Source organism: Aphelocoma coerulescens, chromosome 12, assembly GCF_041296385.1.
Source record: "Aphelocoma coerulescens isolate FSJ_1873_10779 chromosome 12, UR_Acoe_1.0, whole genome shotgun sequence".
In the NCBI taxonomy this organism is placed as follows: domain Eukaryota; kingdom Metazoa; phylum Chordata; class Aves; order Passeriformes; family Corvidae; genus Aphelocoma; species Aphelocoma coerulescens.
Window position 1 is genome coordinate 16,160,635 of NC_091026.1, and position 24,806 is coordinate 16,185,440.

Sequence of the window (24,806 nt, forward strand, 5' to 3'; positions counted from 1 at the left end):
CAAACTGGAGGCTGTATTTCTCCCTCTTTGCTTCTGCTGGTGGTATCAGCTTTGCAGCTACCATTTTGCTGCTTTTAGAGCTACTGAAATGCTGGATTGCCCGTGCTACCTCTCTAGGCTGCCCGAGGCTTTCTAAGGCATTGAACTACGAGCCTAGCCGGTAAAAAGCTGTGAGTATTTCCACAAATACCCATTGAATCAACATTCAGTATGGTTAAAAAATTGATGTCTACACAATAATTCTCTCAAAAATATGAAAATACATTAAAATCAAATACTTTTATAACTACTTTCAACTTTTTACATTTATGCAGAAGATAATTAATACACTTCATAAAAGCTCTTCAAGCTGTTTTTCAGTTCGGGGTGCTTTTTCATTTGCGTGTTTTAAAGAGTTTTCACACTCCTCCTTTCTGTTTTTCCTGCTGACACTTTAATCTCCTCCTCTTGTAAATATGAGCTTATAACAATAAATCATGTTTTATTTATTAAAGATATAAACAGAAATCAATACAAAGCAGGAAAGCCAATCTCTATAAAGTTTCCCTCCACAGTGACTAAAATTAGTTTTCATATGAAGATTTAAATGTGAATCCAGTTGGCATTTAAGCAAGAATAAAAATATTTTCTCTCTTGCATTACATAACATGCTAAAAAAAAAAGTACCGGCTTTGGCCAGTTCTAGTGAAGTAAAATCAATGACAATTCTTTAAAACATAAGTATTCTGCAATGAGGAACCTGACACATCTGAGAACTGTTGCCTATATTTGCACCAAAGAGCTCCACAAATTGTAACATAAAGTAGCATTTTTTTACTTTTATATTCAGGTCACTTTTAGTCCCAACATCGTTGATTCAGAGATACAAAAAAAAAAAATACCCTTGATTCTTCTGTAAATATATTCTGCTTGGAAAAGTGCCTGTATGAAGCACACCAGGGAACAGGAGTGCAAGCAGCCCACACCACCTTGCCCTTTGTTTAGATTGTCAGTTTTTCCTTTTGATCTTTCTTTGCAGTTGAGGAACCAAAAATTGATTTTCCCAGTTGAACGAAGGTAGAAAAAGGACAATGTTTTATTTAAGATCCTTCACTCCTGCACATAAGCCTATTTCTTCCTTTATATACAAAAGAAACTGTCTTTTTGTTCTTTTAAAAAAGTATATCCGAGTGGGGAATGCTTTCAGTGTACTGACTCTGGATTCATAACAAAAAAGGGGGAAAGGTGTTTAAAAATCCAAATACTGGCCTCCTGCAGAGAAGCACACACACCTCAGGAACCTTCTAGAGGTACAGAAGCTGAGCTTCAGGGAAGCAGGTCACACTTGTTAGGCATTTGCATAAACCTAAGCCATGAGCAATGTTACACTCAAAACCTTGTTTATGGGCAAAGAGAAAACACAATTTACATATTTAGACACATATAAAGCCAAGAATATATTATAAATATACCCATGATCTCAACAGTGTCTTTTTTTTATTCCAGATTTACTTATTACAGAGCAAGAATAAATGCTTTTATGTGCAGAAAAACCTCTATAATAATGCAGTTAAAATTCTTATACAACTATTTCCTAATTGCTACCTCTTTTCCTGGTGTTATGCTCATCCTTCCACTGCACTTCAGCGTCCAAAGGTAGACAGTTTCATTTTGGTCTAGGGCTGTTCTTTGTTGGAGTTCTTTGTTGGGAGGAATATGATATTTGTTTTGATGGTTCCTTCTTCCTCACTCTTTTAAAATAGGCTTTTTCTTCCCACTCATCCACGCTCCCCGAGTTTATTTGTATACAGTGAGTGGTAGGGACATTAGATAGCTGAGACACATTTTAACCCACTGTGAGACCAAAATTATTGAATTTACTAATTAATTTATTTGATTGTTGTCACAACTTGTATTTCAGAATAATGTGTTGATATAGGCAGAAACCAACATTCCCTAACACCTGTGGGTATTACTGGTACTCCTGGACCGCAAACTTCCTGTGTTACTTGCACAAATTCTTATTAAGTCCTTTAAGAAATGTGAGCTTACAAACTGCTGACCTGCTCCTGAACCTCGCAGGAAAGCTGAGGACACACAAATGCCCACTGAGAAGCACAAGAACCTCCTGCCAATTGCAGGTTTCCCAGTGCTTCCCTTGACTACTCCAGTCTTTCTAATCTCTCTTTTCCTGTGAACTTAGAAGGGTTTACATAGCTTTGCTCAAGCATTTCATCTGAATCAATTCAGCACCTGATGTGTCACACAGGACTCTGTTCAGGCCAGTTTGCTGGACAGCATTGCAAATTCAATGTAATTATGATCCAGCAGGCTGTAGTGAGGCCAACCACAGCTAAGCTGAAACCCAAGGAATGCAATCTGTGATTCTCCTTGAGATATATGATCAGCGTTTAGAACTTGGAAAGAGCAGGAAGGGTACATATGATAACCAACTTCTAGTACTCAATAGGGCACTTTGCAGTTAGTTAAAAGACAGAGAGCAGTACATACATTCACAAGGCACATGGCACAAGTCTCAATTATTAATAGTGCTGCCCCGCTTAATTAGAAGCCCACATTCCTTTCTCACACAACAGCCCTTTCCCAGTCCTTTGAGGGAATACAAACATGCTACCCCCTCAGTTCTGACAGCTTAGCATTGGTATCTCCAGCTCCAATCACCACCTCAGCAGAAAAGATATAACTATATACATTAAACTTCATGTTTTACAGGTTTCATAACATTAAATTAGCCTAGAAAAATGTATATAAAAGCAAGAGAGAGGCATTAGCTTTTGGGTTGGCAATCAGCATTTGCAGGAAAGGATGTATCTTAATGTGATGTGGAAACCAGCAAAGCTGTTTCATTTAGGCTTCCTGCAAGCTGAGCTCTGTGGGGATTTTGAAGGCAGGTATTATGCTTGGAAATTGAACTCTACATATTTTAATGAAATTGCACAGTCTAAACACCACACAGAGTGAGCAGTCATATAAAACAGTGGAATTTGGAACTTCCTCAATTACTCACATATAAATGGAGCTTTTCTGGGTAAAAATGAAAAATTGGAATAAACACCAACTTTGTTTGCAAAGAAAGAGAATGTGCAGCTGATTTAAGTGCCTTGAACCTATGTTGAACCTATAACAGGACTGACACAAGAGGTGAATAAGTATATCTCAAATGGTCACACTCTTCGTGCACGGTGCTGTTCAGCACCTTCTCAGCTTCAGACAAGCAGGACCATGGATCAAATCTCTGTCAAACTTGTCAGCAGCAGATGATCACACCTGTACACCAGCTTTATAACTCTGAGTGTGTAGGTTCAGCCAGGCTGCAATTTAAATGACAAGTATGTGACCTAAGCATCATCCCAATGGCCCCTCCTATGAATCCTCAAAAACAGATGCTTTGCATCATCCTGACAACTGCTAAGCACTGGTTAATATTTCATTAACTTTAGGTCAGCAAGCTGCTTTACCACATCAGAAAACCCACTTCTCAGCTTCTGCAGAGTCATGCAATTGTGTCTGCCTGGTTTACGTATTAGACAAGGTAACAGCTGAAAATAAACCTACAGTAGATTATTCCTTCTCTCTATGCTGCTGAAAAGAGTTCCAGAGTTTATTGACATGTCAGATATACAACAGGGCAATTTTTCTTTAGAGGCAACACTTTTGTATGATGTTTTCTTTGTGCTTCTGCCATTTGTTCCATTCCAACCTTCTCATTTCAAGGTCAAGTTCAGAACTGATATCTAAGGCAGTATAAATTACATTTGTATAAATCGTGGTTACCGTTTACTCTCAGAAAGTCTTTTGCAGTATAATTTACTTAATAGTATGCAAAAGAAGAAGGCTCTAAATTGCTAAAACAATTCCTAGAGACAAAAGAACATATAATTAGTGTTGCCTTACCTGCTGTTAACTGCACTAATTGCATCCTTTCTGCACAACTGAAAATTCCAACATCATCGAGACATCTTCACTGATATGCAACTCGTGTTAAATTACCCCTGAACCTTGGCCCTTAAAAGTCTCTCTCCAGTATTTAAGTTGACTGGTTTATTTTGTTTCTTCATCAGCAAAGAGATTTCTGAAGGAATACTCACTCCAGTCTGTACAAGTCCAGACATCTCACTATTTACAGGACACTAAACATCAGAAACTCAATATAAAACCCAGCCATAAATCGGAACCCATAACGTCAAAATTGTGAAAATAGTCACAAAGCTGCATAAGCACAACAACACAGGAGTCTCATCTTGTAAACCAACAACATAAAATATGAAAACACATGAATTTTTTTTCATTCTAAAATTGTAAAATAACTTTTCGATACAAACATCTTTAAGCACCTAACTTGGTTTCTTACGGATCAAAGAAACAACTAAATAAATACTATCTGCATATGCACTTCAAATAGCAATGTGACTCAAAAGATAAAATAAGTAAGTTATTTATAGAACACATTAATCATCATATTTAAATAGAAGATTACTTTATTGCATGAGACATAGGCTTATATTTATTTGGGGAAGGGGAGAGATTGCATAAGACTAGTTTTTCCTAAGACAGTCAAATTTGCAGTGATCAGCCTCAAGTCTCTCTTGTTCCTCTTTTATTCCAACCTATCCAAGCAAAAGCTGTATTACACTGAATGCAGGATGTGGAAAGGCCAGTAAGAAAATCAACCACACTGAACATCTAATGAGCTAAACCAAAAAACTGGATACAGGATTTATCTGTGGTACCAAGAACAAGAGGAGCAGATGTGGCATCAGGACTGTTGTGACGATAATCTGTGGGGAAAAAGCACAACACACCAAGATTAGGAAAGCTATTACTAAACTATACAGATGAATAACTGGAGGAATAGAGGGGTAAGGCTTGGCAGGGAGTAGAGGGGAGTGCAGTGCAGCAGTGGGAATCTTCCCAGTGACTTTAAATTGTAAACTGTTTATACAGCGAACTCTTTGTGGTTGCCTTTCTCTTCTCTTTCTCCAAAACCCCCAAGGCTGTTCTTAAGTATTTAGAACAATAAATATATTTAAGATTTATAGCCTGTATTTTAGCCATATTCATCTTACTCAGGTGAGCAGTGCAACTAAGCCCAGGGGAGGTGCAAGAAAAATGTTCCCCTTCATAATGATGCACGGAACAAAAGCTGACTTTAACTGTAGGACCAGGGAGAGTATACCACACATAGGTAAAACTGTCAACTTCAGATTTTTCTTAATAAAACAAAAATCACTTAAAATAAGAGCATAGCTAACTTCTGGAGCTACCCTGAACACGATTCTCACTAAGTGTTTTTTGTGATGACATTCTCAAGGGTTAGAGCATCATTTAAAATATACTGTGATGCAGAGAGTCAGATAATATCTCCCAGTTGAATCCAGCAGGGTTACAAAGACACATTTTGTATTCACAAATGTGTTGAAATATTTTACTTTTCTTGAACTGCAAATATTTGAAGAAATGTAGATAAACATATTTAAAATTCACAGCACTTTCTCAAATATGAAGTAGCAGATTAACAAAATGTCAGAACATCCTTAGCTTCAAAAACTGCTCTACCATTTTAGGTAGAGATTATCTACCAGAAAAAGAAAATAATCACAGCCTCTTATGATCATACTTCTCAACTGCTGATATATTCAACTTGTAATTTACTCCCATCTTTAAAGATAAAACTAACTCTTGCAAGTCATCCTAACCTTTGCAAAATACTAGTTATTATTACCTCATTGACTGGAGGAGGCGAAGGAGGAAATAGGGGATGGGAATCATAGTATGGAGGCTGGATGCTGGGTGTTCCCTGAGCTTCATATGAGGTGAAAGGTCAGTTGTGAGAGATTCCTGGCTTGGTTCAAAACCATGTGCTTCTATAGCAAATGTACAAGTTGATATCCTTACTTGTCAATCCAGCCCAGCCTAAACCACCACCTAGTCCATAAAGACAAAAGGTGTTATAAATTTAACAGAAACAACTGACAAATTTAAAAAAAGGAACTTTCCCAAATAAATTATATATAGAAAGTGGATAACTAACAACAGTATCTTCCTGCTGCACCCTGTGTCACTTGGGGGACACTACAGGAGATTAGGGAAATTGTGACAATACCAATTATAAACTATCCTATTTTAGGACTGCCATCGTTCTCACTTAGATTTTATTCAACATGATTTTGCTACTAGTCCTTCCACTGAAAAGTTTAAATGAAAAACAGGCATAAACATCAGTTTTGTATTTGAGACCCCTATACATGGGATTATCCACTGGGACTCATCACATAGAAGATGCAGCACTACACAGCACAGAGCAACAAACAAGGAAAAGAAGAAAGGAACCCAGGGAAGAATGAAACTTGCTTTCAGTAACTGGTCCCCAAATATTTAGAAGCTTATGGGCATCTAGAAAGTGCAGAAGGAGTGATTTCTCTCCTTTACACAGCTGCTAATACTACAGAGAAAACGTTGTTTAGTATTTCATATTATTATACATATTCATATATATATGTATATATATACACATTTCATATATTATACATAAAGTGTGTCTAATGGTTCTGATTTCATGCATAAAAAAATGAAAATTTCATGCAGCTGCTTCTCAATTACGCATCTGGTTATTGTTTTGCAGCTGCAAAACTACCTTGAAGAACCATAAAAATATGGTGTGACAAGAGTGGAATAAATACCAGCAGTCATCTTGTACCTTTCTTGTAAAACTGCATTTTTTACCACCTGATAAAATTCCTGAATCAAGAATTTGATTGGTTTGGAAATAAAAAACTATAATTTCTGTTGCCTCCTTCTTTTATGAACGAAAATCCAGTAGTGTACTTAACACAACTGAAATTTGCAAATGCCCATACTCTGTGGCACACATTATGTTTTGAATTCAGTACCCCATTTCTAGAGTATTTTTGACTTTGTGTTTTACTTTCAAGCAGTTATTTTGGTAATTTGATCAGAAATCCAACACAGAGAACAATAAGTCAGCTCAACATTAGTGTCAAACATCTGAAATGAGATTTTGATTTGTTAGCCCCCAAGCCATTACTCATATTACTATAAATCTATTGAATATGAAGACATTTGGTGACAAAGAATGGTTATAAAATATCTAACTAATGTAAGCAGTCTCAAGCTTGCATTTACTGACTCACACTCAGCATGTAATTCTCTAACGAAGGGAACAGATAATAAAAACAAAACAATTTGTTTTCCATAACACTGCATTTCAAATTAACTCTTTCTGTAATTCCTCTGGAGACAGAGGGTCCTGCAAAGAATTTTCATATCTAAAATATTAAAAAAGCCATAATTTGTAAGTTAACTTGAAACAGAATGGTTCAACTTGAAAAAAAAAACCAATACCCAGTGGTGAGCTTTGACAAAACCTATTATTAATTTTCTTTGGAAAAGAGTAAAACTCAAACTCCCAGTTCGGGAAGCTGCAAATTTCTCTGCCTGTTTTTCCTGGCATGCAGGATGCAACACATGTGGCTGTTACCAACAAATGCATATGTGCTTCCACAGCTGCCTGGTTTCCACAGAGGTGCCAAGGCTTTATGTGGAAAAACTTTGCTGAGCTGCAGAGGTGGAATGAACAAGCAGGAAAGCAAAGGCAGAAAGCCCTTGCAGGGTGTACCAAGGGTGCTGCACTGCTTAAATACTGCTGCACATGAAAGTTTGCCACTTCTCTGCCACCTCTGTGAAGCAGTTTCTTAGCAGGAGACACAGAGGGAGAAGGTAAGCAAAGGGGAGGGAGCACAAGCAGGAATTACAAGATTCAAACCCAACCAACCCATGCACACAAGGGGGAGGAAGCAGCAGCACTTTAGGGCTCCTATCCAGGGGAATGGTCCTGGAGCACCAACTGGGATTGAGTGTGAAATCCTCAAATGAAATCCTAATTCCACCTTGACTGTGCTTTGTGCAGTTCAGCTTCCAAGAGAGATTAAGTTAAAGCACCAAAAAGCAATGTGTGAGGAAATGAAGAATGTCCATAAAAAGAACTACTATGCATAGGTGCTTTACTCTTGGTTTGTTCTGTAGCTGTATCACAGCTAATTCCCCAGGACTTTCTAACTCCCTAGCAAAGCACGTTTGGTGAACAGAACCCTTTAACACCTCTCCTAGCTCCTCTGATTTTCCATGACTGATCTTTTTCATCCAGTAGATGAGGTAAATAAATTGGATCACTGACATATTGATTACCAAGCCTCCTACAAAGAATTACTTTAACTGCAGCAAACAACATGTTGCCTTCATAATTTTTACTCTACTTTACTATTTTCATCATTTTCAGACACAAGTGAGAATTTTAAAGTTGTTTGCACAACCATAATATTTCAGAGTTTTTTCCAAAAATCAAATCATTGCAACATGGACAAATGTAGAAAAAAATATTATTTGAACAATATTATTTGACAATATTTAAACAGAATTTAAACCTTGGTTACCAATCAGTGTTTGTCTTCTGATCATACACAGAAACATTACTTTCTATGATTGCCAAGTCAAGCAAATGGGGGTCTGAGCAAGCAAAAAAACCAGTATGCACACAAATGATTTTTAGCAGTACACAACTGCTAAATATGCACTCTAACTCTGCTAAATAGGGTAACAACTGACTGTTTAGCACAAAAAAAAAAAAAGGAAGAGGATTTTCTCAATCAGAACTCATAAAGTGGGAGAAGGGTTGAGAAGAAATGAGCAAAGGGACACAGGGAGGAAAGTGCTCTAAGAAACAACAGGGAACTGAACAAGGGACAAAAAGTAAAACTGCAGACATTGACAAATTTTGTGGAGCTTTGAATTGATGCATTTAAGGGATGCCTATGAAGACTGCAAATAATGGAGTATTAACAGGTATGTTCTATCACTGAGAAGTGCCTGGAAAATGCAAATTCACTCTAATCTTAGATTTCATCACTCTGACAAGGCAAAATCCATTAAGTGGAATAGAGAAATACTCATACTCAGTAACAGTGAACATGGTCCAAAGGCAGCTCATCCACCACCAGTTTTCTACTAAATTTAAAAGACTGTTTTCTAAATACTTACCCATCTGAGAACAGAATCGTATTAGTCAATAACTTACAGCATTATTTTGCCTGAAAGAACAGTTTCAGGAAGCTGTAATTTAAGTCTAAGGAACTTTAATAAAAGCTGTCAGAGAAAATGAGAGGACTTGTGGAAGAGCTGTTCCTCACCAGCAAGCAAGTTCTCCGTGTACAGTTCCCTGGAATGCTATTGCAGCAACACACGATTTTTTCCATGTATGCAGAAAAGGATAACCTGAGTGGCTCTAAAAAATAACTAGTTAAAATCACTCAGTACATGAGGGTTTTTGAGAAATAACTAATTATGCACAGGTGAAAAATTATTACTTCACAGTGAAGCACACAATGGAAAGAAATAAGGAAATCATAGAAATGCTGAAAGAAGCAATTTTTCTATCTATCCTGATGGACAGAAACAGAGAGGAAATTAAATTACATAAGCAATCCCATGATGACAGTAAAAAAAGTAGCTAAGTAGCCAAGTTTCTCAAATAAAATTTTATATAGAGGGCCACTCTGTACAGGATACTCATAGAAAAGCTCTTCCTGATATAACAAAAAAGAGCCTGAATTCGCATTTCAAATATCCTCAGAAACATCAGGTTTAAGGATGTTTTTCATTTTCCCAGCATAAAAGCTTATCACCAACAAATTCTTCATAATCTACACAAAAAGGACCAACCTAAAGGTCAATTTTTGAACCCTTCTAAACGTAAATTTCAAGTGGTTTTCTCAACTTGTACTAGAGAGGTGAATTTTCAGATAAGGGATCTAAAACAGCATCTAAAAATGCAGCCTTCCCTTTAAATTAAAAAGCCATGGGAAGAAAAAAACCTCAGGAGCTGGAAGACCTGAAAAAAACCTCAGGAGATAGGAAGGAGACTGGTGCTCACATGACCAAGAACTCTTTCAATATTCTGAAAAATGGTGAATAATAGGTGACAGGTAAATGACCTCATGAAAAGATGCTTCAATAAACATTTTCTGTTCTTTATAAAATACATGTTTACCTCTCCAGCCTGATATAAAAAGCATGCCTTCAGTCCAAAGCCAAATTTTATGAGTTCCCTCATACATAAGCAATAGAAATAGGACATGCAGAGGCTATGTTTTGTTTTATTTTTTTTTAAAGAAGAGTGAATAAAAACCTTGCACTCAATTGAACTGCATTTCTCTGTGATAGAGTGTGAACACTGCACCTGACTGACTCCTAAATGTAATGAAACACTAAGTGGCAACAGGCAGCATTTTATTGCTTTTGTTAAAATTCAGAAAAAGAAACACATGCCAAGTTCCTGGCATCGATTTAGGACTGTCAGCAGTGCCAGCCACCTCTAAATTCTCTACTGATTTAAAGAGCCAAATGACAGTGCACAGCAACCCCCTCCAGCATAATTACAACCCCTCTCAGCTTTGCCCACCTCCTAGTTTAAAATGATGGGTCCCTTAATAACCTCTCCATCAGGCAGAGCACGAGACTTAAGGGCTTCTGCTGGAGGAGTCCAGAGCAAATGATGGCCCTGCAATGATACACAGTGCAGGCAGGGGCAATGCACACACCCTCAGGGGTACACATATCATATATAAGGATTATTTCCTTAGGTATTGCTACTACAGTACAACAGAAAAGAAACAGCAAGTAAGGAAATGCCTTCTCTGGCTAAACAAGCCCTAAATTAAGTGAGAATTAGATCAGAAGACTTGTGAGTTAATACAAAAGCAGCCAGATGAGTTTATATTTCAGACAAAAACTCGGCTCCCAAATATTTCACTTTCTTTTCTATTAAATAGTTGCACTGGAATTGTAAGAACTGGTCTACAAATTGAGTTTCTTCAGAGAGCAGATCAAGCAACACAATACCGTACAACAAAACAGCACATCTTTTTCATTCTTCTCTTGAAAACCAAGGAATTTTAACATAAACCAGAAAGCTATTGCGACTGAATTTCTTGGCAGTCTGTAAATATTGCCTTCCCTACAAGAGTTACACCTGAAAATTGCTTAGCACATAGAAGGCAATGAATTCCTTGGGGCTTAATTCTGTATTCTTTATTGTGTACGACTTCTTTTGAAGTCAGTATTAGTGATGTCATGTTAATTTTCTTCACATCTGCCATTCTTATCTTAGAAGGGGGGGAAAAAAAAAATCAATCCTTTCTTTCCATTAAAAATTCCTTGTAGACTCCCTTTTATGCAGTTGGTAAGTTTTGAAAGTCTTTGAGAAAATTAACATTCAGTGTACATATTAATAAAAATAGAGAGAAACAGAGGAAATGAGCAAAGTGTAACAAAACTGCTGATACTGGATAAAGGCAAACCCTTTCAAGAAGACATGCATTAACACCTTCCCGCAAGTGAAGACAGCAGCAAAAATCATCTAATCTCATCTTTTTCCATTGCATCAACAGGAAATCCAACAATAGCAGAACTGGTGAGCACATGCCCTGCAGCAGTAAAGACAGCTCTATCAAGCACAGAATAGTTGGTAAAATTGTGAAATTAAATTGTGAATTCCAGACTTTATGCAGACTTCCATGACAGAAGTTCCTGTCCCCTTATCTGTATCCCTTTATCACACACAGACCCATATGAGTGAGGTAATGCTGTAAGAATATAGAGAGGAAAATTTTTGTTTCTCTTGTATTCATGAGGGCTGTAGAAAGAATTTCCCTTCACAAGAAAAATACTGTACACCTTTGACTTTCAAGTTTTGAGAACTTTATCCTATTTTTGTCTTTAAAATATGTCGACAAGCATCTTTTCTTGTTTGAAGAAGCCAAAGTTAAGGACAGCTGCAATGTGGCACACAACACCTAAACCATCCGATTTTTGACCAGGACTTGACAGGGGAGGTTGGCCTCTCCCCATATTTTACTGCAGAATGCCTGTCTGTCAACAGCATCCCCAAACTGCCTTCACCAGCTATTTTATTTCATAATATTTCGTGCCTCCTGTGGGCTGAAGTTTCCTGTTGTGCAGGTAACTTTCAAATTGTGCAGACAAACCTGAGTGACAGAGGCAATATTAATGTGAGGGATCATAAAGAACATAAACCTGGCAAAACCATGGAACAGCAATGACCGTGGTAGCAAAACTGATGCTCTTGTTGATTCTTAGTTTTCAAAGTGCACAGTGTTAGAAGTACAAGGACAGCACACCATCAGAATGATTATGAGGATGTTGTTAATTATTAAGTGGATCAATGGAGTGTCAGTCATTCCAACATGAAATAGATTCCACACCATAAACCACAATTCTTTCATGCTCAGAAGTGCACCATGGCTGAATGCAACTACATCAAATGAAGAAAGGCACCACTAACTTACACTTTCTGAAGTGCTAACGAGCCCACACAATTAAAATAAAATTTACCTGATAAAGTTGCATGAGCGAATATTTTTTGGTTCTGGATTTTACTTTTGATTATTTGAACACAGTTTGTTTGTTTTTAGTAGACAGATATTTCTGTGATTTGCAAAGCAAGCAAGCTAGAGAGGTTATTTAAAATAAACTTAGCATCATAAAACAGAGGAGGTTCACTGCCTTTAATGGAGTAATTTATTTCTCCAAACAGTCATAGAGATCAAGAATAGCAATAGTTATTGGACAGACCAATCCATTTATGAGTTCAATCATGAAGAGGAGAGTTTAAGTGCTGTAAGACTGGTGATAAACCTGCCACAGCTTCAGTTAGCATTCCTTGATTTTCTCAGACATCCAGACATGAGGAAACATTCCAATTTTATGTGCTTTGCTCTGTGTCCAACTCTTCCATTTTGTACTGCTAAATGACCATAACACTTGCACTTAATTTTTTGTTTCAGATATATTTTCAAATATACTGATTGTCATAAGAAGGTTTTGATCACTGAAAAATGTATCAACTTAATGAAGTTCTAGAGATTGAACAAGCCATTATGCTAATGCTACTCAGCTACTTGAGCTCTGATAAGATCTTGGATATGAGTAAGTTGTGTTAATTTACCTTCCAGTGTGCAAAATTGAAATGCATTTAACTAAGTGGCCTGTGCATTAGGTAAAGCATAAACCAAAAAACCTTCCTGTTACTACACAATTAGACTACAATAATGTCTGGCCTCTGGCATTTTGATGTTTGATATATTAACAAAAGCTAAATGAAAAGAGGAAAACTGTACAAACTACTCAACTTTAGAATGTAGAAAAATTATTTCAGATTTAGAATGGATTGACAAAGTACTTCAACACGTTCTTTTTGAGAAAAAAGCTATTACATAAATCCATTTCGGACCCACATTATTATCTTACGTTCATCATGCTAGAATGAGGATGTTGCTAGAAAACCAAAATAAAGTTCCAGAAGCAGGGTCTTCTCTCCAAGCCACTGTCACGTCCTTTTGTGATGGTAACTCAACTCACCTTTTCTATTTCTTCATATGGACACACACACATTAACAAATATCCTTAGATATTTTAAAAATATCCTTATATTTTTAAAATGGAAAGGCCACAACCTTTTCCTTTCTTTGCTTTTTAATAGAGCAAATTTTTGTTTGAAAACAGCTTTTTACACCAGTTCATTTATTTCAGTTCCTTAAGTTATATCAAATATGCAAAAAAAAAAAAAAATTCCTCAGCAACTATTCATGACATTGTGAATTATTATAATGCTAATTAAAGAACTCATGTTACATGCTGCATGCAAAACTTTTGAGAAATAAAGTTCTAAGTCTTGCTGCTATAAACGTGTTCACATATAAAATTAAGAATATATTTATGTCTGGATAAAATATCAAAGCTTTTCAGTAAGCATGAATTTAAAGACTGTTTAAACTTATTAGAAAACAATTTATTTTCCAGATTGCTATCCAGTGAAGCAGAGTTCTCCCATTATCAGGCAACTTACTCAGTCTCTGAGCAGCCTCCAGGGCATCATTTGCAGAATCAGCTACAAAGAATCTCTGAACTGTAACCCCATGGTCTGCCATTATTTTTTTGCTTTGGTACTCCTGCAGGTTGAGCCATCGTCTGGGGGTTAATTGAACAGTCTAGAAAAAACAAGAGGGGAAAATAACATAATGCTCATTAAGAACAGTTCATGAGACAGCCCACTGAGCTCTTCCACCTTACAGCTATCTCAAACCAGCAGTTAAACAACACCCAGAGAAAAGGTAAAATCCATATTGATTTACCTAAGTGCCTTTTCTTAACATTTGTGCATCCCAAGTATTCTGAAAGCTACAGATATTTTTTTAAAAGCTACACAAGGCTCACTTGGCCAGACAAAATGTCTTGCATTTAATATCAAGGCAAATTTGGCTTGAAATCCAAAGTCTATTTATGTTTTCACATTATCCTCTGCTATAAAAATACTAACAGACTGTTACATTAAAACAAATCCAGTTTCATATTAAATATCCTTATTATATGACATTTCATCTAATTCCTCCCTATAAAATTATTTCCACTGATTCTATGTGTTTCTTGAAGCATATCTGAGAAGAAAAACAACTGACATGGAGTTAGCATTATTCTGTAAGAAACTATACACTAATACACATATTTTCAGTGTTCTGCTATCTCTGCTTTGTTTGTTGTGCTTCTAAGTAGGTTTTGTTGAGCACACCAGCACAGCCACATCAGCCATGCAAGGCCAACAACAGCTGGAGAAGAGTTCCCTCCTCACTCCCAACATGCCAGTTTAGGTGTCCCCGTGGGAATACAGAGATATCTACACCCCATGGGTACAAAGACAGAGCAGCCTGACACACACAAAGACATCACATTAGCTTGTGCTGGCAGGAAACCTTGAAACACCAGAGAAGTCACAAGATCTTTACTGAATGGTTTTAAGAAAGGACACATTCTCCACACAGGAAAAATTGTTTCACACAAAAGCAATAAATAAGGAGCTGGAGCTGACTCCTGGCAATGGTATAATGGCAAAGGTGGAGCTGGCTCCTGGCAATGGTATAATCACCTTTTGTGCCAGCAAAAGATGCTTTTCCCACATGGAGAGACAAACTGCTGTCCTCCTGGCAGCCAGCCACAATCAATTCTTGGTTTCCCCTGAAGTAAGAAACACAGCATGCAAGCCAGTGCTATGTATTTAGAAATGTTAGACAAAGAGGATTATTTACTGTACTAATGCTTTGATTTCTAACAGCATGATAAAAAAAATTATTAACCTTATGTAATTTTATACTGAAAATTAAACCCCTTCATGCTAAAGTCTTCCAGTAACACACATGCTCTCACAACACTCAAGGTTTACAGGCTGAGCTGCCTCAAAAGCAAACTCTCATCTTTTCTATTCTCTTTGAAACACAGCACAAAAGATTGATGCATAAAGAAAACACCAACCCCTTTTTTTACAGTAGATAACTGCATGTTTTCTGTAAAAGTGACTGCGACTGAACCTAAACAGTTAAAAATAGCTCAGGATGACATTTTAAATCCTTTTATCCATAACCTCATTAACATATTTTAGAGGAACAAAATGACATTGTCAGTTTGCTCTACGGCTATCTCTAATTCTACACATCATACAGACACCTCATATGATTTATATTCCTCCACGCTCTTCACAGACAATGTGTTATTACAGTTATGCAATGCTTCAAATGTAGGGTCAAAAAATTTAAAGTCCCTTTCATAATTGTTGACATTTAATTTGTTTTCCTATTATAAATTCTCTGGTAGGCTCTAACAATTATTACTTCAGGATCATTTCCACAAAGGGATTAACACTGGGGGCCAGGAGGGACCCTTTCAATTTATCTAAAAATTTCTACAGATCAGTAATACAGCTGATAAAATCTTGGTCACTGGTTTTATAATTTAAGATCAAGTCTTCAAAACAGCTTTTATTCATAACTTAGAACAATAAATCAGTTTCACATGTATGTATTATGAAGCTGATCTAAATCAAATAAATAAGAAGGAAAACATTAAAAAAATTTCATTCTGGGGAAGACTTTTGTGGCTGTTGCTTGATGGGAACTGCAGTGACCTCTGCTCCCAAACACCTCTCGGCACCTTACGGGTGCTTTTGGAATACAACAGGTATTTTACAACCCAAAAATATAACTCAAAATGTACCACAGAGATACTCCATTGATGTGATGCTAAAAATATCATTACATATGCATAAAGTGCAGACATACATAAGCATAAGGACAAATGTTCTCTTATAAAAGTTGGACAATTCATATTAAGATATTATGACACTATTTCTTTCCTAAATTATGAACCAGGCCAGTCTGAGGAACACAGAAAGGAAATAAGAGAATAATTCCTTTGAAAAGTGTCAAAGCAGTCCTAAGGGTGATGAGACAAAGGTCTGCTCAAGAACTGCTGGCACAGAAATGTAAAGCCTACAAACTTCAGGTTAGTGAGCATATTTTTTTTTACCCCCTGCTATATTACATAATTCTAAGACAGACTGTCTTACTGAGTACCAACTTTTTGAGGACTTTCAATCAAGTTATTGCAGAAAAGACAAACTCCCAGTTGTGAATGAACTGCTTGATAAAATTAATAAGTATCTGAAGTCTGTACCAGAAGCTCTGAAGAACAAGGAACAGGAAAAACTTGCTTTAAAGCCCTTGCAAGATACACACAATATGTCATGAGAACAGCAGGAAAACTAAAGCAGTTACAAGAGATGAAATAAAGCACAAGCTTTGAATCTGCAAAGGTGACTGCTCTTTCAAGACCATCTTGAAAAATCAAAACAGCTGTGCACATACATTTTAGGGTGAAGACAAAAAAAAAGTGACCATGTAATCTTAGAAACATGAGTAAACAGATGATTCTTTGAACCAATTCCCAACCCAAATATGTTTTCGTTGCAATAAATCTGTATCTGAATTTATACAAGAATCTTGAATCCCTACCCTCCAAATACATTTATACCAAGGATTCTCAAAAATTTCAGATGGGCTTCAAATAGCCCATTTTAGGCATTTCTTGGGCATCATAAACTTTTATGCATTCTACAGATAAATCCACACCCGAGACTGACAGTAAGAGTGGCAATGCACAAAGGTACAGCTTCAAAAAACCCTAGGGAACAGTCTAAAAAGGTCTGAGAGAAAGCAATTTCCCATAGATAGTCTTTTACAGGCAGCCATAATCCAACCCTTCCCCCTGAAAGTTATCAGGAGGAGACTTTAATCTGGCACAGAACACAACTCTGCCAACACCTGTCTTTGTATTGCTTATTCTCCTGTTTTACAGCTCTGTTTCATTGTTCGCAGCAGCATCGAACAGCACTGCTAGATTTGCCAATTCAGTTCCAGCTCTCAACAAAGACAGACTAAAGAATTAGATGGTAAGTCACCATGAGAAAAATAATCTCAGTCTGAAAGAGGGAATGGGGAAGCAACTAAAAGAGAACCTAAAGCACAGGAATGCAGAGCCCAGCTTTTAGTAATTTCTGTTCATTATTGATTCTCAACACCTTCTATTCCCAGTTTATCCCTGCTTGAATACTTTTATCTCCTCCCCCCACATATTAGTCAGAAAACCGTATCAGAAAACACCAGAGGTCTCTCAGATCTTTCCATGAAGCTCTGTCCCAGCTGAAAGCCAGGATGTTCCAGCAGTTGTGTCTGTGTTTCATCTGTTTCCTTATTGCAAGGTTGGGCTGGAGCACAAGGAGTAGATCCTGTCCCACCAGCCTGTGAAGAAGAGACCGGAAATTGTGTGTGGATTTCAGTAAACCCTGACTCCCTGTGTGACATCTCATCTTTCATCTTCATAAGACGACATACAAAAAATGTGAAAATTTCCCATTGATGGTATTTTTCTGTTATCCTTCATATGGGAACTTCATGTTGTGTATTGATGTACACATTGTAGAAGCAGAGTGGCTCTTATTTGAGATTCAGATCTGCCTGGTAAATCAAAAGGTGGTTTTGTTTTTTTATTTTTAAACCACAAATAAGGTTTAAGAATAAATCAGTTTGTAAAACTAAGAAAACATTACTAGTAGTACACAGAAAATAAAATGTTATTTAAAATAATAAAGCTTTAAAGAGGAATTAAATTCATCCTAATAAGATATTCCTTAAGATTAAATTTCTAACAAAAGTGCTTATCAAGGAGATTAATATACTTAAATAGGGTTCTTTTACAACTGATAACATTTCCTGAGAGCCTGACAACAACATCAAAAATCCCAAAACTCAAGTAAGTGGAACAAAAGGCCTCAACTGAGCAGTAACGTGAAGTGAGATGAAGTCAGAATTATTTAATCAAGTACAAATTTCAAACCACATTTTCTCCTGCTGGCTAGAGTTATTTGGCATTTTCCAAAAGCACAAAGGATTGGTTTGGTTTCACTTCTAATCTTCCTTCCCTTCTCAACCTCCAAGATTTTTGTTACCAGTCAGAATCACACTAATGTAGAACAGAAGTACATAGAGTAAGGACGATTTAGAAAACTACTATTACTAGGAATTGCATATTTTGTTCTGGCCAAGCCTTCCATTCAAAGTTCCTTCTCTATATAAGCAGAGACAATGTTTGGTCCCACATGATTAAATGAGTGGCACACACATCAAGAAATCAAACATTTCTTTTTGATCATCTTGACAAGGTCAGGTGTTGCAGAATTGCATCAGTGGTTTATTGACTACTGCTAGAGAAAAAATTGATTCTTCATATAACCTGCAATAATCTCTAATTTACCTCCTCTTTGTTTGGTGGTTTGGTTTGTTTTCTTTAGCAGTCACATGACAAGAAAAAAAAATGTATTATTTAAATAATAAGGGCTAAAAAAATAATAACTTAGTTAAACAGGAGTGGAACTACAAATACATTTTCTAGCAGAAATTTGCTTTCAATATATACAAAAGAACCCACCCCAAAACCAAAAAACACTAAAAAAAAACCCCCAAAACCCAAACAGATTTAGCAAACACTGCAGCAGAGACATCGTGGTTACATATGCAGCATTAACTACTCTGATGCACAATATCTTTCAGATGACCCAGGAGGTATCTTTTGGGTGCTTACTTTTGGAAAAAGCAAGCACACACTCATAAAACAAGAAGAAACTGTCTTAACACGTTCATCAAGAAGTTTGCAAGTTGCATGTTAACTACTTCAGCAAAACTCTGCTCGAAAATAAATGCTCCATATAAGCACAAAACAGGAGCAGCATCAGTAAACCCAAACTTCATCAGATTATTTCTTACCTGAACCTATATGCTCAGTGTAAGGTTTTCTCATTCTTTGGCCTCCCTGGTAAAACATCCAAGGCTGAAGTTTAAAAATAGAATAAATATAATAGAATCTTAAGTCTGTTCTATAACAAGTATATGAAAAAGCTGTCAAAAAGAATAACTGAAGGGTCAAGTCTGACAAGCAACTGAAAATTCAAATTACATCCTCTATTACGACTGAGGCCTCTTGGTCTTAAAAAAATCAAATTTAAAAAAATTTAGTGCCATTTCATGCCTAATTCCACATGAAACTACCTCAGCTAACCACCCACAACTATGTATTTCACCTTATCAAGTCCAGTGTTCATGTGTAGATCATTTCCCTAAAAAAATCCCTAAATAAATACTTATTTTCCCTTGGCAAGACTCTCCAGGTCAAATCTCTACTTTTGTAAAATGCCAGACAATTCTAGCTTGGGGAAGAGAATCCAGTGTTAATCAACACTATTAAAGAAAACAAAACCACCACTAAGCAAATTTCTAGGATAATTGAACATCCCTTGACACACCTATATAATTTAAGCAACTCTACTGTTTTCATTAACATAGCTTAATGCATTTTATTGCATGACTGTTAAAAGGAAGACACACTTTAACATCCAACATTTCCTTTTCATTCACAGTACAAATGGAAGTCAATATTAGTATCACAAAACAAAGATGAACCTCTGAAAAGCACCTGGCAGTAAAGGTGGTCAAATGAACACCCACTTCTTTCTTCCTCCTCTGTTGCTCCACTGATGCCAAGTACCTTTAACTGTGCTCATAGATCCTGTGAAACAGCTCTAGCAACACAAATTAACTCTCCATGAATGAAAATTATATGTCAAATACATAAAGTATCAAGTTTTATAAACTTGGATTTTATGGTAATGGCTTTATTGGAAATAAGTCAATTGGGAATCAAAACTGTGGTGTTCCTGAGGTCTTTCAGATGTATTCTGTATCTGAACTTAAAAGGAGGTGTATTTAGTGTATGTGATCAAAAATAAATGTCTGTCACCAGAAAAAGCTATTTGCTTAGCCAACACATCCTACAGCATTCCAGTTTATTCCATTTGTGTACTCTGACCTGTAATATAATTCCAAGCACATATGAAGGAAAACAGATACACAAAGATGACAGTAATGAAAGAGTAGGCCATCCATCAATATGAGGCATAAACCTTTATTATATTTATTGACATACAGCTTCTGTAATTGACAAAGATGTGGAAGTTTCTCTCAAAAACAAACCATCAGAAATAAATGAAATAAACTGAATGCCCTCATATAAACCACTGCAGGTATAGACACATTTTATTAGGTCATATACTTAAAATATATCACATAGGCCACTGAAAATAAACTAAACCACTTATTTCAGTTTGCTAGCAGTGCCCACAAAATGAGTAAGTTAACCCGACAAGAAACAAAAATTTAGCAAAAAGGCACCACACTAAACAGAAGTTTATCACAAATGTGAGTCATAAAAAGCAAAAATGTGCTCTGTAGGAAAGCAAGTCTTTCAAGCACAAAAGAATGGAAAGAGTCATGGTAAGGCTCATGGGCTGTAAGAGCTGTCCCATCGAGCCAAACCACACATCCCCTTCTCTCCAGAGATGGCCAACACTGTAAACCTGGGGGCTCATTATGGAAAACAGGACAGCAAATGTCCTTCCAAACTAACGTCCTGTTGGCTGCCACAAACCAGCAATTTTAATCTTCCAAAGCAGGAGCAAGCCTCCAGGTCATCCTATTTAAAAGCCACGGAGGAAACTGTCTTCCATCAACATCCCAAATTGCCCACTTTAGCTGGTATGCCATATGGCAGCAAGGTCCCTTTGGTATCAGCAGAGTCCAGCAGCCTCATCCAACACTGAGCATTATGATCAAAGTCTCAATCTAGACTTCTGTGATAAATTTATGAGGGATAAAATTGATTCTGTGAGCTAGTTTAGGAGGAAGTCTTGAATATTTCCCTGACAAAAACAGTGTCCATACTTTTGTTCACAGCAGTCAGGAATTGCTTATTTTTTAGTCTGTATCAAAGCACCATAAGCAGACTGGGCCTTAAACAAGAGCATTTGATTTTAAAATCTACAGGCACAGCTGAAGACCTTTAAACAGTTATGTTCCATTACCTATTCCTACAAATGGGAATTCGTTTTAATTGAATTAAAACCAACACACAAACTCTAGTTAACAGCTTTTAGTTCCATATTTATTTCTGAAAATATACCACACAAAATATCTTGAGCAGTAAAATGCAGTATGTCTGTCAGAAAAAAAAGCCCAACCTATCACATTTCCCAGTTTTCTAAAGGCTAAGGCATTTTGATCAATAAACTGCAGGGGCAATTTACTGTTTTATACCACTGAACCATACACTCACTTTTCAGAACGAGTGAGATCTGTCAGTGCAACAAAGGTTTATGAAATCTAACTTCAAATAAAATAAAAAAAACACACATGAAGTATGCCCTTATATTTTTGTTTAGTAAATCTGGACTGCCTGTTCTGGTGGATAATTATTACTATTCCTAACATCTATGACTCTTTGAAACAAGATGCCTGTGTTAAATAACTAAATGGTTCTCTTCATATACTCAAAAAATACAGACAAATAAATGGGGGCTTGGTTATAAAAGGAGCTCACAGTTACTATAATTATTAGGATTGCTACTGTTAAATTGTTTACAAACATTGGACTCAAACAGTTGAGAGGGGGGCCAAGAGCTTGGAAAGTATACATTTTGTTTAAGTTTAAAAACTTCAGTGGAGTGAAACAGGCCACCACCTCTGCCCAGAAGCGCTCATTGCTGAAAATGAGACTGCACTGCCTGCTGCAAACCAAGTCTGGGGAAGACAGTATCAAACTACCTGCTCAAGTGCATTTCTCCTTCCAAAGCAATTACTCAAATTCACTGCAACTCACTGTCCAGAACAGTAACACTCCAGAAGAACTTTATTTCAGAAACCTAGTTTGAAACAATCACAGGATTTTTTTTATTACTATATTAGGTGTTTGTGTCACCATTTAGTTCTAGTCCATGCAATCAAAAGTGCTTAGTTATATCTTCCCCTGAATACTTTCCCATAGTTCAAGGAAAAGCCAATTTCTCTTGTCACACATTGCAAGATTCTTATTAAGAGGAGCCACTGCAAACCAGGCAGAGGAAGACAGGAATCACAGTGCATCACAGCAGGAAACAAGGATGGTGACAAACATCAAAGAAATGAAGAGCTTTGTTAAACTAGTAACATGTCAATTTTAGAGAAGGAAGCTATTTTAACTGAAAAGCTAAAGAAGGTATATTTAGAGATCTCATCCTTTTAGTCAAGAGAAACTACTTTTCTCCCATCACCAGGCAGCAGTGATTTTTCTAATACAACCTAATAAAGCCAGGATATCAGCCACAGATTACCTAACTCTAGGTAACAAAGCACACTAAACTAACTAATTGATGCCAGTTGACATCACTCCTCTGTTGAGAAATAGGCAGTCACCAAATACTAACAGAACAATAATTTGTTTGTTTAATGAATATGCTAATTTACTGAACTCTCATTAGACAGATACACAGGCAATATTGATGAGTTCCATAAGGCATTATAAAGTATGGCTGAATTATTTCAAAACAAATTAAACCAGAAAATATTGTACACTATTTAATGGAATAATAAAAGCCTGGTAGTGAGCGAATCCTCTGGGTGAGCTCTCTGAAAAAGACACAACTTCTCAGAAGTGCATGGACCCAAACACCTACTGCTCCAGCAGCAAACGTCTCCTAGGAATTCACCCCCAGGGATTTGGATGCTCCTGGACACAGGTGAGAGACTGGACCTACCTGGTGCACAATGCCAGAGCTCTGCACACCCCTGCAAAGGCACGTGCTGAACCAGGAGGGAAAGTGTCCAGGGGAGGCACTGAGCCCACCAGGGCAGAGGCTGAGGGACTCCCAGCAGGGACACTGGAGAACATTGTATAGTGCATTTTCCACACAAGCACCTGCTGCACCTCTGTTATTGTTACTAATAGATCCTGAGTAAAAGCTGGTTCATCTGCAGATTTAGTGCAATGCAACACAGCCCTGAAAACAAAAGCAGTGATTACATTTTCAATTCATAGTTTGTTTTGCTTGTGTTGGGGCTGCATATAGTTTCTCTTTTTCTCTCTTCATAATTTGAAGTTCCTATATTAAGAAGGAAATAGAAATTGGTTTTTCACTCAAGAAAGGAATCACTACAAGCAATATCTGTCAATTCGTAATCATTTATTCATACACAATTTAAATGAGAAACAGTATTAGGTTGTCCTTCAAATTTCAGTCTTACCAAAGGAGTTTTATTTCAATAATACCACAGAAACGAACAGAAATTTCTATCAAATAAACACCTATGAAATACCCTCTGCATGATATGGCCATATAAGCCACATTTCTGCTTTTTAAGAAGAAAATACAAAGTCAGATACAAGGGACTGCAGCAGGGAGCACTTTTAGGCAGAGTAGGAAGGTCTGACATTTTTGGGTAATACAGGACAGTTCGAAGTAGCAAGATCCTGCAGAAACCAATTATAAAAAGAACAGTTTCAGCCTCAACCTGAACAGCCTACCCAGAATGCTAAAATTAACCTGGGAAAGTGAATGATTTAACTAAAGAAATAAGCCTACTGGATTTGACCCCAAAGTCAAGTCATGAATCAAACTCCCGCACTCTCCCCCGATTTGCTCACTGAAGTGGGAGAACCTTCCCAAAACTCGCTCACAAGATGAACTGCCAGCTTTCCAAGGTAATTGAATCTAAAAATATGTGGCTCTATTGAAGTTTTTTCACATTAAAATTAAAATACCACCATTACTGGGGGGTTTAAACATTTCATTCACTACCCACTACCTTAAAATTAATTCATTAATAAATACATGAAATATTCATGAGGATTTACCTCTTCCACGTCTAAAACAATGCTCCCTTCCACTAAATGATAGATTAAACTGCAATGACATATAAATCAATATTTATTAGGAAACATATAATGATACTTCAACATCCCTCTTTGTTTTTCACTCAGTGCTTTCTTTCTTCTTTCAGTGGTGGAATCCCTCAGCTGGGAAAGAGGAACATCAGGAGTGTATCCATCAGTTCCGAAGTGGCTGGATGCTAGCAAGGCTTTCTTTGCTTTATTTCTCTCTTTCATTAAAGCCCACCTTCTAAATCTTTCCACAGTGGCTCTAACAGGAAACAGTACAATTTCACTGTGCTTTAACAAATGTCACAGAAACAGAAGAGGATTTCAGAAGACAGCACCCATCTCTTAGACAATTCTGAAATTTAGATTACAAAGCCATATAGACTGGATTAAAAAAACCAGAACAGTATCTATTAATGAACCTTTCCCTTTAAACAAAACCATAGCAATATGGACATAAAAACCACAATGTTTTAGAAACACCTCAGTTATATGGATATTTCACAGTATTGCAGATGAAATAGTAAGGATATTAAATGTACTCAGGGTGGAAGTGGGACTGAAAATCCTGACTGCATTCTTAACAAAAC

General features: G+C 36.8%; 1 protein-coding gene across 4 annotated transcripts in view; it reads right to left on the minus strand.

Moving 5' to 3' along the window:
* The window catches only part of SUCLG2 (succinate-CoA ligase GDP-forming subunit beta), a 114,053-nt gene that overhangs the window by 79,282 nt on the left and 9,965 nt on the right, over nucleotides 1-24,806 (minus strand). For 3 of the 4 annotated variants that reach the window (XM_069027433.1, XM_069027437.1, XM_069027436.1), the window contains exon 2: nucleotides 13,940-14,081. In XM_069027433.1, the coding sequence (XP_068883534.1) occupies nucleotides 13,940-14,081 (142 nt within the window). Of the gene's footprint in view, nucleotides 1-13,939; nucleotides 14,082-15,013; nucleotides 15,103-24,806 lie in introns of those variants that run through there. The other variant, XM_069027434.1, reaches the window with a different exon arrangement.